Below are 19,823 nucleotides of genomic sequence, written 5' to 3' on the forward strand. Positions count from 1 at the left end.
CCAGTGAAAAAGAAGCAACGGCTACAGAGTAAATCCTCAGGGTTTTGGTTTCAAAATATAATAAACTTCATCACAAATACTTTCTAAATAAAATCTGTGTGTTTAGTTAAAAGAATGGTTTTACATTCTGGAAAATATGCTTATTCCCTTTGTGGCTGTTGAGAAGATCAATACCACTCACATATCTGCCACTCAGTTTAAGGCTACTGCCAGGCAATCAGCATGCTCAGCATGAGCCTGAAAGCAGGGGGAAACAAGTAGCCAGCTCTGTTGAACACTAACAAACTCCTGCTTACCAGTACCTCTACAGATCTTTAATTTGTGTGCTATATCTCGTTTGTTGGCCATGAAATAGTGCTGCTCATTACCCCCTGTAACACTGTAAATTGTCATTGCACTTGGTTTTTACAGAGATTAAACAAATGAGATATAATGTGTTAAACAGGGAGCATGCTAGAAGGGGCAAGTTTTTGTTTTTATTTTGGACAGAGCCTGGCTATCTGTGTGTTAAACTTAGGTCTACTGCCACCAGCTTCATACTGTATACAGTACAGCTATGAGAGTGGAATTTATCTTCTCGTCTAACTCTGGGCAGCATCCCCCACCTCCAAAGGATATAGGTAGACAGATGGAATAAATCTGTGTTTTATTTTTCCACTCTGAAGATGTGACACTGAAGAAAACTGGTCTTCTGACATACATTCCATGTAGAACGGTTTTGCTTCTTCCCTTGATTCAACCAAAAACAGCTAAACTTTTTTCTGAGTTTCCAGTATAATGGCTGCATCAGCAGCATCAGCACCACAAGTGATGAACTGTCTTGAAAAGTAACATTTTATTCTGCTACCTTGTCACTGCGGTTGAACTCTTTGATTGCTAACAGCAGAGCAAGAACTACCACATTTCCCACAAATAATCGGTCTCCCGAAGACTCAACATTATACAATGCTCCCTTTGAAAAACATGTAACTTTTTATTACATCTAGAAAACGTATAACACTTCGGTTCGTCATCAGGCACAGAACACTCAGGCTGACTCAGGCAGGTGTCATCGTTAAAATGGTCAGTCCATCCAATGGGTGTGGCTACAGCCACAGGTCCAGTTTACATTTCAAAGCCAGCCTAAAATAGAGGTGGCACAATGCAAATCAATGTGGGAAATTGTTTCTTTAATAACACACACTCCTGGGTCTGTTTGATAGCTCTATATCTCTTTTCTTTTTTTTCTTTTTTTTTCAATTGTTTTTTTCAGTTACAATTGTTTGTGAAGCAGCAAGATGTACATGTGTTTTGCACACCAACTACCACAATAACAGTTTTGTGATTTCACTTAGCCTATAGTACTTTGTAGCCTATATTCATCAAAACATTAACACATCATTGATGATAATACGGTCTTTATTGTTGAACTGAAAATGATGCAGTCTGTGTTGCCCAAAACAATACACACAGATATTGTAGTTTTGCCAGGTTCACCTTATTCTTACTTAGCAAAGGCCCCGGGGAGTTGCTTCAGGGGTTGCACACCTCCACATGATTTTATACCCGGGAACTGCAAAGTCCACACATAGGTCATTAGTTTGCCAGACAACAACTCCACTGCAGCAATGCCCACAGTCACTTCCAGTAAACATTATTCAACTGCGGACCAATCCTGAAAATAAGAGAGAGGCTGCTGAATAATGACAAGTCATTTATGGGTATCTGGGTATCTGTATGCACACAGCAAACACTGGTATTCATGTGGCACCTTACAGTGTCTCATAACTTCATTTATTGGACATCTTTTGTCATTTTTTGTTAAACATACATTTCATGAGAAGTCAAGTAGAGGAGCAGTGTAGCATGCATCACATTTCCATTGCAGGCATATAATCACAGTTAATGTGTTAAGAAAAACTATGTACAGCAAATAATAATAATAATAATAATAATAATAATAATAGAGATAATAATAATAATATATATTTCAATTTATAAAATTGCAAATATGTGGATATTGGCATTGCCACATTATACAGCAAATAAATCATCTGTTGTCTTGAATACACATTCCAATCAGTGATAGGTTTTAAGAATAAGAGCTCACATATCAGTTTTAACACTGCAATGAACACTGACTTGATATCTATAAGATTTGCAGAAAATTTCCATCATCAAAACATAAAGTACACACACAATAAAAAGCAGTTTGCAACTTGTATGTGTGTGGTATACACAGATGGCTCCTTACATGACAAGCACAATGATTTCAATGTTACATTTTTCTTTTCTCCATGAAACTAGTCATTGTTACAGACATTTCTTGTTTTACATTCAGTGATTTGTCCACAAACAGTTCACATATAGAGCCAACATGTCTTTAAGTAAGACACCATCAGTTTTCTGGTCACTCAGCTCCATAACTTTAAAAAGCAGATCGCAGTTTCCCCCCGTGGTGCGTTTTCCTAAGCAGGATGAGGTATTTGCCAGAAGAGATGCTTTTACTCATCACTCCTCCCTCGGTCTGATGAGACCAGCGACGTTGCAGTTTAGCAGTGCAAGATCTTAATGAATGCCTTTCTGAACTCAACATTAAAGGTGGTGTATATGATAGGATTTACAGCACTATTCACGTAGCCCAGCCAAGTGAAAGCGTTATACATCTCAGCGGGAACCTTGCATTTTGGGCAGTGGGTGTTCAAGATATGTGTAATGAAAAACGGCAGCCAACATATGATGAATACACCTGGGGATAAGAAAAAAAATGGAAATATTAGAAAAGGACAGAGAAAGAGAGGAAAATGATGAGGAAGGAAGCTCTTATATTAGTCAGGGTGACATATTGTGGAGTTGGACAGTGAAATACAAGTATCAGAATGATTTCTTTTCATTGCATCACATCCTGACTTGTTTTCAAGTCCTGTTTCAGATCATACCAAAAAATTTGAGATGGAAATAAAAATACATGTGGAGGTTGCCAAGGACATAAGATGACTGGAAGCTCAGCAATAAAAAAATTGTACGCTACAGGATTAGCTTGTGGTAAATTGCAATACAAACACATATTTGGTCTTAATGAGTTTGAACAGAGTCTCCTACTGGTTTGATGTTGTGCTCACTGCATGCTGATTTACAAGTGCAAAGTTGATGACAAAAATATAGTAATTTGGTTGTGGAAATGTTTCATTCTACAGTGTCAGATCTACTTTAATGTGTATACTCACATAAAACAGCATTCGGTTTAATTTATTTTCAGCATAAGTGATCATACAATATTTATACCAGATGGGAGGTCTAAAAAAAAAAAAAAAAAAAGCAAGTGAAGCAGCAAGTGAACCAACTTACCGAGGACGATGGCTAACATCTGTGTGGCTTTCTTCTCTTTCTGCTGGGAGATCTTCCTCTTGCTCATGGTCTTCACAGAGGTCTGAGTCTTACCATTAGGTAAGGCCTGTGTCTGGAAGGCTTTGGCCACAACAGGTGCTGGATCCCCCAGAGTCTCCTTCGTAGGATCTCCATTCTTTACTGCTTTCTGGCCCTCCTCAGGGGGAGTGGGAGGTGTGGAGGTGGGGCTAGCGTTAGCCTTGTTGGGCATCAGTAGCTGGTGGCTAGTGGCTGGAGTGTCTCCAAGAGCACACTGTGGCTGCTGCTTCTGTTTCTGGCTGCTGCCACTGTTGTTCAGCTCATCCAGCTCCAGATCTTCCCCCTCATTGACTCCATCTTTGATGAAAATCTGAGCAATATGATTCAGATGGTTATTTTTTATTGAGATTACTGTACAATTGGTGATATTTAAAATAATAGATAATAGATAGATAACAAGTTATCAGATTTTCTGTCTTTAATTTAGATTTACTGTTGCAGAACGGTGCCTTAAAGCTATAATTTCTGTGAGAAATGGAGGAAAACTTCAAGGTGACACCTTACTAAATCTTTTACGGGCCAAACAAATGTGTTTCCAACAATTAAACTTTTTTGGAAAATAAGAGCTGTACACAAAGGAACATAAAGCACACACACCACTTTCTTCTTGTTGACAGGAAAACTCCCATTAGATTTAACAATCATGGTGCACAACCTCACATCCTCTGGATGAGTGCACTTATCCTGAAATGAAAGCAGCTGTGTCAGGCAAGGTGAGGGCACAATGTCACAGCACAACTGACAAAAGGGCCGTCAAAGCACAGGTCCCACTGCCTACTGGGTCAATGAGGCTACATCAAGCTCTGGTACAGAAAGACTGTTTAGCAAGAATCTGACCTGCAGCTTTAATTAACCTGACACTGAAAAAAATTGTGTGATGAAATTATTTCAGACGAAATAAACTTATCCAACAATTAACAGTATACATGAAACATATATGTCAATATGCTGCTGCATATAATGACTTCACAGATCATTAAATTATATAGTAATGTGTGGTCTTACTGCATACCATATCTCACACACACACACACACACACACACACACACACACACACACACACACACACAAACCACAGGGTAAAGCCATGCATGAACAGGAGTAATGTAGTGCACTGGATAAAAGGCATTACTTGACTTCCTGTGCAGAGCCCATTGAGTTTCACTGTGTCAGTAAAATCAATAACCCAGAAAAGCAAAAGGTCATTTGAGGGCCGTCGTATGTTGCATGGTGGCTTTTGACACTGACAAGTACTAGTAAATGTAACAATAAGATTTTACACATTCTCCGGGATGGAACCAGTTATGATGTATTTAATTTACATATAAAGGGAAAAAAAAACACTTAAAATGCCTTCGGTATAACTGAGCCTCGCCCTTTCAGTCCCTTGCCTTGAATGTTTTCAGAAAATTAATCTTGTCCGTGAATGTTGTTATGTAATACAATGCTTGTCCATGAAACCATCAAATATGATTAGGTTGAGAAAATTATTGATTGCAATTTCATACGAGACTAGACAAGATTTTTTTATGTTCTGGTGTTCTGGTTGAACAAAATGTTCATAAAGAATAATGAGGTATCAGGTATAATTTAAAGAAATAACATTTTGCTATGGCAGCTCACCTTCAGTGAAGTGGCTACATCAGGGTCAGCAGCCTGACAGACACGCTGCTTTGGTTTGGTGTTTACACGTTTTCTGCGCTTCCTCAGGACCACGTAGATTTGCACATAAACCAGCAGAGTGATGATGAAGGGAACATAGAAGGACACGATGGAAGAGTATACCACAAAGGCCGGATTAGCGATCACACAGAGAGACTCATCACGAGTAGCTGTGGAGATAAGCACAGGGTGAATAAAGGCTTCAGACAGGATGTTATGTTCCATCCAAAAACATTCTTTTTAGTGCAATTTTGTTGTGTTTTTGTCACTGTGACTCTTGAAATGGGGAGCTTAGTTGGCCTTGAATTTGCAGTGAAGAACCGCGGGTTTGTGCTTTGATCTTAATCTCTTGAAAATGCATCCAAAAATCTAACCACTCATACACTCTCCTCACTTGGAGGTCACCCCCCCCCCCCCAAACCACTGCAATCCTTTTTATTCCTACCTACCCCTCTCTGAGTTTGGTAGAGATTATATCACCCCAATTTTAGACTCTGCCCTGGTTGCTTGTTAATTTTAGATTTTACTGATTTACTTTTAAAGCCAGCCAAATTTGCCGAAAGTTACATCACAGACTTTTTAACTCCCTGCACACCGGTGTGGTGACGGGTCTTAGAGCTGTCCTCTCTGTCCAGTTTCTAGACTCAAGTTAAAAAGGCACCAAACAAACTTCAGTCCCTGAAGTCAGCTTCAGATTAGGCAGCAGCTGTTGCCAAACAAGCACAGATAACAGCATTAAGTTAGGGTCATCATGGTAAATCCATGAGTCATCATGGATCCATAACGGATATAATAATGGAGCCTAAAAATAAGTTGCTGGTCAGTTTTGACCATTTTTTCTTCAGTCTGCCCCTGGAAAGCCCACAAACTTTGCAGACTATACATACTAAGTTGCTGCTTATTGTTGATTGAAATTCCCTTGCACAACACTGTTCTCCCCTAAAAAATGACCCCATACGTCATCTGTGAAAGCATCTTACTATGACCCATAGTTACTTTTTATTGCTAGGCAACCTCTAGCGGCTGTAGTGATTATGACAGGAACAAAGGAGAATGTAAGTAAGGAGGTTGGGGTAAATGATGGGGTCGGCAAAATACAGAACATCAACATGGGAGACCACTCTTCATCTCCTGTATCAAACTGACAGTTGTGTTTATTTTATCCATGACCGTTCCACAACCATAAGCACATCTTTATTACTGTAACCATGACAACAAAGGTACTGACAAACATTAACCACGTGCTTATTTTAACCCAAACTGTGACTGTTCCGTAATCTTAACAACATTATTGTAACTATGACAACAAAGCTCTGGCCTGTCTGCTGCTGGTCCACTATTGTTGTTCATGTTATTCTTGTTGCCTTTAACACGTCACTGAACCCCTATTCAGATGGCACACACTCACATGCATGCACACAAGCTTGAGACTGTGCGTATGTGTGCCTGCCTGTGTGTGTGTGTGTGTGTGTGTGAGTGCAGATGAATGACAGGCACATTATACAGTGCTTAGGTAACTCTATACACTGCATTCCTTTTACAACACAAATCTGTGGTTGTCATGATCTGTGTTTGAAAGGATCACCAGACACCTCTGACAAACCTCACAGTTCTACAAGCGTTCTACACCCAAAGACAGAAATATTTTAAACATGAGCTGCTATAGCTTAAAAACAAATCTTAAATAGCTTGGGTCTCTGTGGTTACTGCTGCTGAGATATCTCTGGTCATGCTTCCTGCTGCTAACACTAGCTGGATCTGCAGCTGTTTGACAGTGGTAGTGGGGCTGACAAATCCAAACATCTCAATCCTGACAGAATTGACATTACATCAAGGCACTCAAAGAGATGAGTGGAGCTTCAAAGTGACAGGACGTGAGCCATGGGAGCTGGTCAGCAACAAGTCGGTGCCTCCAAAAAGCTCTTAATCGAACCCGGTTTAACCGTAATCCTCCATTAAAGCCTGTTTCCTTGAAATAAGCAATGAAGGGGCCAAAGGCTCTCTAAAGGTAGTTACATGTCAGTATGAAGTAAACGGCTACTGGCATGGGTTAGTCTATAAATCTTCACAAAAGCTGGTAGCTTGTATTCATTATGGGAAAGCATTTAGAAGAAGATAAGTCAGTTAACTATTCACAATGTTTAATGTACATACTGTACTGTGCAGAGAATATACCGATGAATAATACAGTACAGCACCACTATTGCGCCACCAATTCAGTCATACACCATGAAAAAACATTTCTGTTTCCAACACAGTAGAGCACATGTGCATTTTCTTCACTCTTACCTGTGTTATTTAGGCCAAACAACAGGGGACATGATATGGCAAAAGACAGTACCCACACCACAGAGATCATTACTGTGACGCGTCTCCTGGAACTGTAGCGAGTATTGTACAGCATGGGCATTGCAACCGCTGTGTAACTGTAAGGGGTGAAGAAAAAACACGCTTTAGTTAGAGTCTATGAAAATATGACACCATTCTGCAAGACATTAAGGAAAGTATGACAAGTGCAACAAAAATATTGTCCTACACCTGAATGATTTGGATGCATTCATTTTCCATTTTTAATGATCTATTGCTAAATGCATCCCCATTGTGTTTCTCTTTATTCATCAGTGGAAGGGGTTTTACTTAAAGGACAATCAAGAACATGGAAGCTACAAGTTGGTTAAGCAAGAAATGCTGCCTGTCACCTTGGATCAGATCCAGTTTGATGGTGGACTGGCCCTTTGGAAACAGCTATTTGCTGTTGGCTGCATTTTTTGTGAAGATGATGCCCTGGAAGGGAGCCTGTTCTCTTCCCCCACAGGAAAGACCTTATCATTTAAACTTGCTACATTGGTTGACCTTGTTGGTGAGCTTGCTGTATTCACCAGGAAATGCACAAATCTTTACAGTGCAGGACACATTACAGCTTCCGCTGGCTTTGTGGAGCTTTATAGCAAGTTTCAGCTTATTGTTTAGGTGGCAGCCCAAACGTTATCTTTTTGGTCCATTCTTACCGCTCTCATAGTGTCGGTTTTGGCTACATGCTAACGGCTCAGCACATGCTTAAGCACCTTGCTATTGAACATATTGATGCATTTAGCAGCTAAAGAGACATATATTCCCCTCAGGTGTTGGTAGAGACCAAAAACAGAACTAAAACAGATTTATACAGAATTCATATTTTCCAGGTGGCCGGAACAACAGGACTCCAAATGAAAGTGTTGTATTCTATCCTGCAAAGATTTTCAGGTTATATTGCTAAAATCATTCTAGATGTAGTGAAACTCTTGAGGCATCTCAACAGCAGGAATAACACAATCATGTTTTATGTCATATTACTGACAGAGCTGGAGTTTAACAGACATTCATTTTCGTCACTGTATTTGGAGTAGTATACTGAATGTAAACATTCAAATATGACTAAGTGAATTACCAAAAATAAGAAAAATGCTAATTACAGAAAATATTTTGCCTTGCTGCGTGTTACTAAAGTTAAAGCCAAACTGCTTTGACATCATTGTCTTGTAAAACATTTGAGTGCATATTATGACAACCTGAAAGCCTTTTGATAGGGAGCTGTCTTCCAATTCCACTTAAAACTGTCTGCCTTTTGGCAACATAATTGGAGTTCTGTTAAATCATATTTGGCATGTGTATATTCATATCACCTCCTACATGAACACAGTTTTGTCTTAGGTTCATTAGTCTTCTGCTTCTAAAAAAAGTGTAGCTGATTTGTTGGAGGGCACCTCAGCTCCAACTGCTTATAATGTATTCATCCTTTTAATAACAGAAAAACTAACAAACTTCTTTTCTAGCCTGTGGTCACAAAATACCAAAAGGAAATTGATGATACTGGTAAGTGCATGGTCCCTTAGTTTTGACTTGTATTTGCACACAGATTCACAAAAATAGAGCCTGTTATGTGATCACTTTCCAATTCGCTCCACATTGTGGAATAAGAACAAAGTTAACAGAGAAAGAAACAATCCTTTGATGTTTAAATTACAATGCTGCCTGGAGCTGCTGGACTGATAAAGGAAAACACATTTGTTTATGACTCCAATCTGAACTTATACAAATCAGCGTCAGATGGGTGGAACCTGAAATGTACTTCAGCCCGGAAAAATGATTCTTCATACTGTCATGCTCACCCTGTCAGTGATCAGTATTCAAAAGTACTGAAGAAGGCACAAGTCATATAAATGATGTCTAAATATAAAATTGGATGCCATTTCTCCCTGGCACGCACACACATATAGAAAATGATCTACCATGAGATTATTTAGAATAATAAGCTTTTCCCCACATATGAGAGACATATGTATCCTAATTCAATCATTCCAATAAGATTTGCAATTGTGTCAATGTTATATATATTGTGAATATTTAATGTTAAAGATGAAAATGCAGCCAAGCAGAAAATCAAAAAATGTCAAATTAAACATGACAGAATTCCGTAAAATGAAAATATGAAAAATGTTATGTCGTTGGTATTCTCCAGAGTTATCCATGAGTGCTTCATCCACAATACACCGAGCTCTCACGCTTTCAATGCATATTCTGGTTGTCAACCTTACATGATAACTTATTACAGTTTTAATATTGAAAGCTCAAGCTTAACATGCCCTTCAGATGAACAGCGTTCCAGTGCAATTCTGCTTCCTTCAGCTGATTGTGATTATTGTGTGTATTGTGTGTCATTTATCACTGAATCATAACCAAATAACTGAATGTATTTTTGGATGAGGCATTAATGAATCCAGCAGGATGAGGGCTTGTAGACAAGACATAAAGATAACGTCATGTACTAGTATTTTATTTGTGTATTTATTTAAAGCTACTTTAAAATAAACAAATAAATCTAATGATTATGTGTATGTGCAAGTTGCTTGTAGTGACGAAACCCACAGAGAATTATCCCCAGACTCGACAGTTTCCCTCAGCTGTGGGGTTCCGCATTTTATTGTTTATTGCATATTATTGTTTATTGCTTTGACTCTTTTACTGCTCTTAAAGGTCTAGTGTCAGTTTTCAGCTGCAGTATGCAGGGTCTTCCAGCAAATAAGCTGTAAAAACCTACTGCAAAAAGGAGAAAGTCATACAATTTTTAGACATACATGCCATTCTTGAGGCGTTCCAGTCTGGTTTTAAAGCCCTTTACAGCACTGAATCTGCACTTTTAACAGTTTTTAATTTTTCAGTTTTTTATTTGCTGACTCCGAGAATTTGATTCAGAAGACCCTAGTATCCTCATCTCATGCCCGGAGCACTGAGTTGGCATTGAAGGTACTTCTCTGGAGTGGTACAGCGTCTCTTGCTTGTGGAGTCCCTCTGGGTACTGTTCTCAGGCCAATCCTATCTTCCTGGTCCGTTCTTAGAAAATTTGGCATCTCGTTCCATTGCTATGCAGATGACGCTCAAATCTTATTCCTTGGCTTTTAAGTCAGTATGAGAGTTGCTTTATTTGTTTTTATTATTTCATTGTCTTTTCAATTGGTCTTTCTGTTTTTATTGTGTTATTTTCTGTTTTTACTATTGTTCTTGCAAACAATTGTTTATTGAGATAATGCAAAACACAATTGTTGATCACCAAGCACATAGGGAACAATATTTGGATTGTACCCAATGAGATAAAGAGTAGGGCAGCTGGGAAGGGCTTTATCAATGATAATTCTCATAATCATATTGATATACTCCCAAAAAGTTTTCATAGTAGAACAATACCAGAACATATGTTAGTACTTTCCTCTAACAGAACCAGGACATGTAGTGCATATGTCACTGTCAACCATCTTTGAACTTATTCGATGCTCCATCATAATGTAAAATCTTTTTGTCACTGGGAGTGTTTTGATGTCACAACAAGGTCTGTTGTAAACAGAAGCTACCAGTTTACTCTTGCGAAAAATTAGAGCTATCAAAGTGTGTTGGGGTAAGAGTGCATACATTTTGTGTTATGCTGTGGTGAGCTTAAGATAAAAGAGCCTGTAAGAGAAAAACTCTCCTTCAAATCTTGGAAAGAGCAAAGACCTTGCTGGTTAAAAACATCACCTACCACACAAATGCCTTGTTTAGACCACTGTGGGGAAAAAAGGCTTTTGCTATTTTGACTGTTCTGCATTTGGGCAGTTGTTTTTAAATGTGCTTTATAAATACATTTGACTTGACTTGACTTCTGCTATTCAGAAGGTAAAGATTTCCATTAAGAATCGATGCAGGAAGCATGACAGACAGGACTAAACAATCTGTGTGGTGACGAACTCACCGATCAATGCTGATAGCACAGAGATTGAGGATGCTGGCTGTACACATCATCACATCCAGAGTGACAAAGATGTCGCAGTGGATCTTGCTAAAGCGCCACTCTCCTACTACCTAGAAGAGAAAAACATCAACAAATGGCAGTTTACAGCAACAGTCAACAGAACAAAGCCACTTGCCCGGAAAAGGCAACACCTTGGGAGAAAAGACACATTTTCCTTCTGCAACAAAAAGCAATCCTGACAGTCAAGCCTTCTTGTATTTTTCCATGTTAGTTCCACACCGGTAACAGAAAGGAGTATAAGCATGAAAGAAAATTTAAGAGTGCTCTGAGTGGTAAGACGTAGCTTAGTTGTAAGTGGGGTCTAATACAAAATAGACTAAATAAATGAGCATGAGTTGTAAAACAGCTGGAATATATATTTTACAATATGCATAAGGTCCTGTTGATCTGTCATATTCATGTTATCCAAATTAATGTTACACCTGATATGGTGGCACATGATAAATTATCTTACAGACTTTACTGCTTTACATCTTTTCACTCACAACAGCAGGAATTATGCACTATAGATTTTTGCAAAAACCTATAGACACCCACAGTGTCAGAGAGATAATTATCCTTTAACATGCATCCTGGTCTGCAGCCCTAGATGGCTCTCAATCAAAGACATGATCGAAACCTATTTGTATTCATACCTCTGTTGCTCTCTGTTCCATGGCCAAACCCCATGATGAAACTAAACTCAGTGATGCTCTCAGGTTTGATGCCACCCACTTTGCCTGACACTACAGCCCACCTGCTTCCTCCCACAGCTCTGAAAAGGGTAAGGGAGATGTGTGTGTCAAGGGGCAACTCCTACCTCGCTGTGACTGATTAATCTTTGTCCCTAGGCCGTGTCTTTATAAAATTATGTTGTTGCCTACGTCTACAACACTAGCAGTGACTGCAGGATGATCTGACAGCCTAATGAGTGCCCTTCTCCCTGTTGCAACCTCCCCTCCCTTCTCCTCTCTTTTGCGTTTTTCCGACCTTTTGCTCCTGACATTTGTCTTCTCTGTATCTCTACACCATCATCTTGTTCTGTCCATTCAGTCTGCCTATTTCTCTCCTTCACAACCATCATTTGGATTCTTGTTCTTGATCTTTATTTGTCATTCTGCAGGTTTTTGCATCCTCATCAGTGCTGCAACCCACAACAAGTTTAAGAACCTCATTAGAGCTGAAAACCATTGCAGGTCCACAAGGCTGCAACACAGGCTTATTTGTATCTGTTGGATAAACAGTAGGGTCCAAAGGTCTACGAAAATTGAGTTTCCAAATCAAGTGAATTTGCATTCACTTGATTTGGAAACTGATTTTCTCAATTTTGTCTTTGCTATTTCACTCCCACCAAACCCACTTCTTCAACTTCATATTATAGCTTCAGAATGTGCATTTATGCATAGGATCATAATTCAGAATGTATTGGTGTTCTGATTTAATTTACAAAGGTAAGGTGTTGGGAAACTGAAAATGCATTAATGGGGGCAATGGTTTAAAAGTGCAATTTAAAATCAGGGTGAAATGAAACATGCACCCTGCTCTTTCATCGAAAATGTGGCTGTCTTTATGGCATTCACAAGAAAAATGATAAACAAAAATGTTGGTAAATATGGTACCATTCATTGCAGAAATTCAAAAGTGCATGCATGAAAATAAGAAGTATTATAAAGACAAAGTACACACATTACACAGTGCACAAATTATTTTCACATGTTACATGTCAGCAAATTAATATATAATGAAGCTCTAGCGTAAGTTCAATCAGGAAGACCTATCCTCTTGCATGCATATGATGTCATCTGTCCTTTCAGCTGTTCAGACAGCTGTTCACAACTAACCAATAGCAGGGCAACACACTTTCTGGTTAGCCTATCATCTGCTGGCGCTCCATTCTCAGTTTTAGTTTCCTGCTCCGCTGACGTGCGCCCCTCCTCCTCCCGAATCTCCACCTGGTTCCAGAGTCCATCAGCCATAATCCGTCTCAGAGGGATCTTCAGTCTTCTCGGCGTCAGAGGGTTCTTCGGCATCTCTACGTCAGAGGTCTCTCAGCCATCCCATCGTCGAGGGATCTTCGACCTTTATCAGTTTCAGAGTATTCTCAGCCATCATCGGCATCAGAGGGATAGTCAGCCTCCACCACCACCAGTGTCTGGTCTTGGGGTGGATTATATACATATACGTATATGTATTTTGCTGCTGCTCATCCCAAAGTCTATCATTTTGGCACTATTCATCACATGTATTGGCTAATTAAAATATTTACTTTCACTTCATTCACTTGTCTCTCCTGATTGAAATGACCTTTGACGAAATGCCACTCATCATTTATCTTTGTATCGGCATGGACTTGCTTGATGACAAGAGGGAATAATCATATCACGATATTCATTTACAAACTTTAGATTATACATGTAGGTATGATCTGTTTAATGCACTATGCACCATTTTAACATTATCCCCTGTGCACTGCTCTTAAGCTTGACTTTTTAATTTTTCTTGAAAATTTCAAAGGTTTACTTTCTCTTGTTATAATGACTGTAACAACTTTTAGTAATTCTGTTTTAATCCTGTTTTGTATCCTGATTGTTAGTTGTCTGGCTTTATTTATCTTGTTCCTACTGTAGATTTTGTGGTTGTTTGACTAGAAATGTTTCTTTTCAGGTCTCTTGTGATCTGAATGAGACTACTGTCTGAGCATTATAGATTTAGAAATATAATATTTGGAACATTTAGTATATCATATTATTGTTTATATTATTGATGACATTTCTTCAAGATTTATGAACTACACCATTTGCTCGTCTTGAAAATCCAGTTGCGATGCCTGTCAAAAGCAGAAATTAAACTGGACTTGAATTGAATTAAAAATGACAGTTTCATGGAATTCTATGGCATTAATGCAAAGATCATGTAAAATAAAATATGAATTCCTCCCATTTGGGTTTTTATATTTTCTCAAGGGAGAGCACAGAACATGTGGTTCACAGAGCAGGTATGTGTGCTGCAGCTGACCACAAAAAAAGCAGTTTAATTTCAACAGGACTTTCTGTCTGACATTAAAGTCCACTCCAAAAAAGGGTGTATTTTTTATTCATCTTGATTTTTAAAAAGTCATGCATGATGCTCCCTCCATACGCTCTCTAACTCAGTCACGCTGGCAGAAGGAAAAAAAAAAAACTGGTAATTAATGCTAATTTAGCATTTAATAATAAAGGTCAGGTGGAATGCCCTGCCCACACTCTGTGACACACTCATTTTATTTCCTGCATATACATTATTAACACGAGAAACTCAGTCACGACTATGGTCTGTGAGAACCAAGTTCAAAAAAATAAAATGTTTACACACAGATAAAGGGAAAAAAACATCTTACATCTAGAGAAAAAAGAGACAAACAATACTGTTACCAAACACTTAACAAAATTGCTAAATGTGTCTGTTGTCTTTATTCAAAGATGTACGCAATTTTCGACTGAGTCTCTGGTGGGAGAGGCATGTTTTGAAGAATGTAAAATGAATAAATAAAAAATCTCGCAGCCAAAGCCCAGCTGTTGTGAGCTGAGCTTTGTATTTAACTGGTGTTTCACTTTCACAACACAAATGCAAATATAAACTCGCTGGCATTTGCCTTAGAATGATGTGAACTGTGTTTCCCTTTCTGCAGAAACATCAACATTCCCACTTCTACCAAACTGTTTCTTATTTGCAAGTATTTATACCATTCTACACCAAAATCAGATGAGCATCCCATTCCAAACAGAGGCTGAGTAATCCATCCTGACTTTGTCAAACATCTTAGTTCTGAGCATATCAATCTGTGGGAGATCTCACCCAAAGTGTTATAATTAGCCTGTAGGGATAAAATGTCTCTAAGTAATAATCTGGAAACTGCTTAAATGGAGCAGTTCTCTATGTTATTGTCTTAGGATGAGTTGGGATGAACACAGCTGTCGGACCCCTCCTCCTCCCCCCTGCCATGTGTTCAGGAAAACAATTCTTAACCTAAATGAAATAATAATCAAATCTGCCAGTTACTGATCTAGATTGGACTCCCTGTGGGTCGCATTAATAATTTTGAAGCAGAACTATTTCCTTTCAAAGCATCTCAAAGATTATCCAGAAGAGATAAGTCATAAAACACTGCTCAAAGTTTGATAACAAATTATGTCAGACAATAAATTCCTACATTTTCAAAGCACATACAAGTTATTTGCTAGTATACTTTACTGCATATTTGAAGGTAAGTTTATTCTTCACAAAGGGTTTAACCACTTAAAACAGCTGTTGGTATTGTAACATTGTAATGTCTTCTGTGGCTCTACACAGTGCTCTCTAAAACCTAAGAAAATAACCTAAATGATGTCACAGTGATGTCATCCATCCATATCTTGGGCTTGGGTCTGCACACTAAGAATATTTATAACAGAAAGCCTGTGTTACAAACTGGGGGCATGTAGTTGAGGGCTAGGTCAAACGAAAGAATGTTATTGAACTGCATTATGGGAAATGTATTGTGGAGCTTGATCCATGCAAGGGACTGAAAGTCCAGATATTTCAGCCTCTGTTGCTTTGATTTTGACCATTCTTTTGCAAGTCCCATAACTTTATGGAATTGTAATAGTAAAGCACTGGGGTACCCCTTTAATCCACAATCCTGACGTAACAATGAACAGTTTTTGATGCTTGCTTCCGTCCTCATTATGCAGAAAGGGCTGTGCAACACTTGTGGGTTTCTCCAAAGACAAACAGAACAGCGCAACGCACTCTAATAAAGAAACACAGTTGAAAACACACACGTACAATTAAACCACTTTTCACCATCAGAGACTCATTTTTCTGCTATGATACCAAAATTAACAAATGACAAAGCTCTATGCAACAATTTGGAGCTTTGACACATCGCTGGTTACAATTCAACTCATACTGTCTTACGTGCTCAGACGCAGGCTTCCTCATTGTGTACCAAGCTGCCCACACCAACAAAGAAAGCAAGTAAACAATTCTAATGAAAAACTAAACTTAGTCTGATGATTGGCGGCAATAATCACAAGTTTTTTTCTTAATTACTAACAACAACAGCCATGGAATAGTAATTTAGTATGTTCTGCGTTGCTAAAAGTGTAAGTATTTTGGTAAGATTACTGAGTGACACATTTCCATTCACCACTGTGCTGTATGTACAAACAAGCATACAGAGAAACAGGCTGACATCATGACATCCTGTGGATTTATAAACTGTAATCTGATCAGAGTGATAATCATCATGACTCACAGAGATACACAGGAGGATTAGAGTCCCAGTAGTCTTAGATTGCCTTTCTCTACATCAGACAGCGTGACCTAAAGCCTGATGGTCCGAAATAACCCCAGGACCGAGAAGGACAACAGAAGAAATGAGCAAAGAGACACAGTAGAGAGATATTTTTCTGAAAGACAGGCCACATCCTGCTTGCTATTGATTTGGTAGACTGAAGATGATTTTATGCTTGACCTGCGTCTCTGTTCTCTTTTAAGCTGCGGTGGTTAACAGGCAACTCTGCTTTCACCTATGCAGGAATGAATGTAAAATGATATATTTCACAGTAAGGGAGAATAAGTCATAAATGTGACCTCTGACTCAATAGACTTGTCTGATGTTTTGACACTGTAACATACTGTAGTACTGCTATTGCAATTGGTGTTAGTTTGGCTGGAACCGTTCTCACCAGTATTTTGCTTGCAACAGATTTCACATAAATGTCTGTCGTTTGAATAACATGCTTGGCTACTTTTTTATACTATTTGATGCTGAACTGAATTCTCTCTTTTAAATTAGTAATTTTCTTTGCAAAAACAAACAACCTCTCATATTTGGTCAGGAATCTTCTTACAGCTGTGACTGCAAGTCTGCAAATCACGATTGCCTTTTGTTTCCAAATGCTGTTCCAATGGCACAAGATAAAGAGAGAGAAAAAGAGGTAAAGCGATAGGGAGAGTAGGTCAGCCATCTTATTTATGTCTCCTCAAGCATGTGCAAAGAGTGTACATGTGTGTAAATGGTGAGTGGATGTGTGTACATCTTCCCTGCCCTACCTCCAAGTACACGCCCCAGGGCATAACCAGTGTGGCCACCAGAAGGTCAGCGACAGCAAGGCTGACAATCAGGTAGTTGGTAGTGGTCTGCAGAGCCTTCTCTCTGGACACAGCCATGCACACCAGCACATTGCCGAAGACGATGACGAATATGAGCAGAGTGAGCAGCATGGCATAGTAGTTGTAAGGGTGTTTCTGCAACTGATTTGTTTCGTTGAAGCTCCATGTTCCATTGTCATAGAAACTGTCATTGTAGGCATACTGGGTAAAGACATCCATTAGCTGTGAGTGACGAAGGCCAAGAATGGGCCCTGCAAAACAAGCAGACAAAGAGAGAAAACAGCATTTGAATACGTAGCTGTATTCACGTGAATGTTTGCAATTTGTGATGGAGAGAAACTGCTATGTTTTGGCATAATCTAATTTCCTGCAGGCAGGTACTTTGAAGAAGCAATCTGTCTATCTCTCATACCCTGCTGTACCCAGTAATTGGTCCAAGATGATGAAGGAATGAAGGCATCTACCTATTTCTATCTGATTAAACTATAACCAAGTCCTTGTCATCTTGAATAAATGTAAAGGAAAAAATCTAAACTTTAAGAGGTTGATTTAGGGAACTGCCATAAATTTAAATGCACCCTGAAGTGTCCTTGTGTGTAAAACATATAGTAATGTATTAAAGTTATGTAGGCTATTCCCTGTGGTGCAGAAAGTTTTTCTTCAGAAATCTAAATCATCTTTTACAGCTTGCCGAGACATTGCAACACACACACACACAAACAAACACGCCCACCCACACACACACACACACACACATACTTGTACTTGACATGATGCATTCCCTAGCCCCTTACCCTAACCTTAACCATCACAACTGAGTGCCTAACCCTAACCCTAACCCTAACCTTAACCTAAACCTAATTCTAACCATAACTCTAAAATCAAGTCTTAACCCTCAAAATGTGATTTTAAGGTGTCTCAAAAAGTGAGGACCGGCCAAAATGTCCTCACTTTCCCAAAATGTCCTCACTCTGTTAGTAAAATACTTTTTTTGGTCCTTACTATGTAGCAAGTACAAGTACTCACACAAAACACCCCTTCAGAATGTTGTTATGCAGAAAAATGTGCCAAAATGTGGAAAAGAGATCTTAGCTAAAGGTGGTGTTAAAGGTTCTTGCAAACAAGACAGTTTAGTTTACATTTAGTGTTTTGCATCTGTGAGGCCTATGTTAAATACATCTCCTTCTTCATGCACACAAAACCATTTCCATTTTTGACCCCTGTATTCTCCTTTTTACCTGTGCATTACTACATTACTTGGAATATAACCACCACCAACCACTGGAATGGTGCGGCTTGAACGCCTTTCTGCCCTCAGCAGTTGCCAAATATTTCTGTTGTATCATCCATGTGCTTCCTAGTGTATACATTCATTTTCATGGGCATGCTAGCAGATCGTGAGATACAAAACAAAACAGGGACACAGTCACTGACTTACTGCTCCCCAGGCTACTTTTAAGACAAGGTTTAAGTCTGTAATTATGTCTCATCAATACGGTTGCTCAGCAGAAGCATTTGAAACACCTATTAGTCCTTCAAAATCTGCTTTAAAAGATGCAGCTTAAAAAAAATTAATTAGTGGTTTTGTGCCAGAAAAGCATGTTCCAATAGAGCAGACTAAATATGTCTTTTGTTTAATGAAAATGATGAGTGTCGTTTCACATTCAACATTTGACATTCATTTTAACTGACAAAAAACACACACACAACTTCAGTTCTCATTATATGACTTGCATTATCAGACAGAAAAAAAAAAGTCACAATGTGACTCAGAATGTGTCACAAACCAGCCAAAGAGCAGCATAATGCATCATCACTGTAAATCCTTAAGTAACCTTGTGACTGTCAGTCCAGCTGTGTAACACCTTGTGTATTTATCATCTTCTGCTGCGAACAAAACTGCATTTTCCTTAAAACATCACATACACAGTATGGGATGTGATTATGACCTGCATGTTCCTATGAATATTTGAAGTCTGTCTACTTTGCATAATTTCTTTGTTTGATTACAATGGCACTTCTCTTCATCTTTATCACTCAGCAGATTTGACACTATACACTACCGATTCCCCATTTTAACACTATGAACCTACGGCTGCAAACTTGATAAAGCTTTGCGTCTCATCTTTTTAGAATAACGTCAGAAATACACAGGCACATCATATTTTACAAAACCCTTAGCAGTGCAGTTCCTTCATACCTGTCTAGATTAATGTTTATGTCATCTTCCCCTTTCCCATCTCCATTTTTACTCCCTCCTCCTGTCTGACTCACACCCTAACTGGTTTTAGAGCTTATCAGGCTGCTGCTCCTGCTGAC

General features: G+C 38.8%; 1 protein-coding gene across 1 annotated transcript in view; it reads right to left on the reverse strand.

Annotated features, from left to right (window-relative positions):
* Window positions 1-1,380: 1,380 nt before the first annotated feature.
* Window positions 1,381-19,823, reverse strand: part of drd2a (dopamine receptor D2a) — a 35,467-nt gene continuing 17,024 nt past the window's right edge. The window contains exons 2-8 of the mRNA XM_071497007.1: window positions 17,445-17,755; window positions 11,331-11,440; window positions 7,358-7,494; window positions 5,030-5,238; window positions 4,003-4,089; window positions 3,328-3,715; window positions 1,381-2,728 (exon numbers count right to left, since the gene is read on the reverse strand). Coding sequence (XP_071353108.1) covers window positions 2,532-2,728; window positions 3,328-3,715; window positions 4,003-4,089; window positions 5,030-5,238; window positions 7,358-7,494; window positions 11,331-11,440; window positions 17,445-17,723 — 1,407 coding nt within the window. The 5' untranslated portion in view covers window positions 17,724-17,755 and the 3' untranslated portion in view covers window positions 1,381-2,531. The remainder of the gene's footprint in view (window positions 2,729-3,327; window positions 3,716-4,002; window positions 4,090-5,029; window positions 5,239-7,357; window positions 7,495-11,330; window positions 11,441-17,444; window positions 17,756-19,823) is intronic.

The sequence above is a fragment of the Trachinotus anak genome, unplaced genomic scaffold, assembly GCF_046630095.1.
Source record: "Trachinotus anak isolate AG129_WGS33_773 ecotype Australia unplaced genomic scaffold, CSIRO_AGI_Tana_v1 ptg000014l, whole genome shotgun sequence".
Lineage (NCBI taxonomy): Eukaryota > Metazoa > Chordata > Actinopteri > Carangiformes > Carangidae > Trachinotus > Trachinotus anak.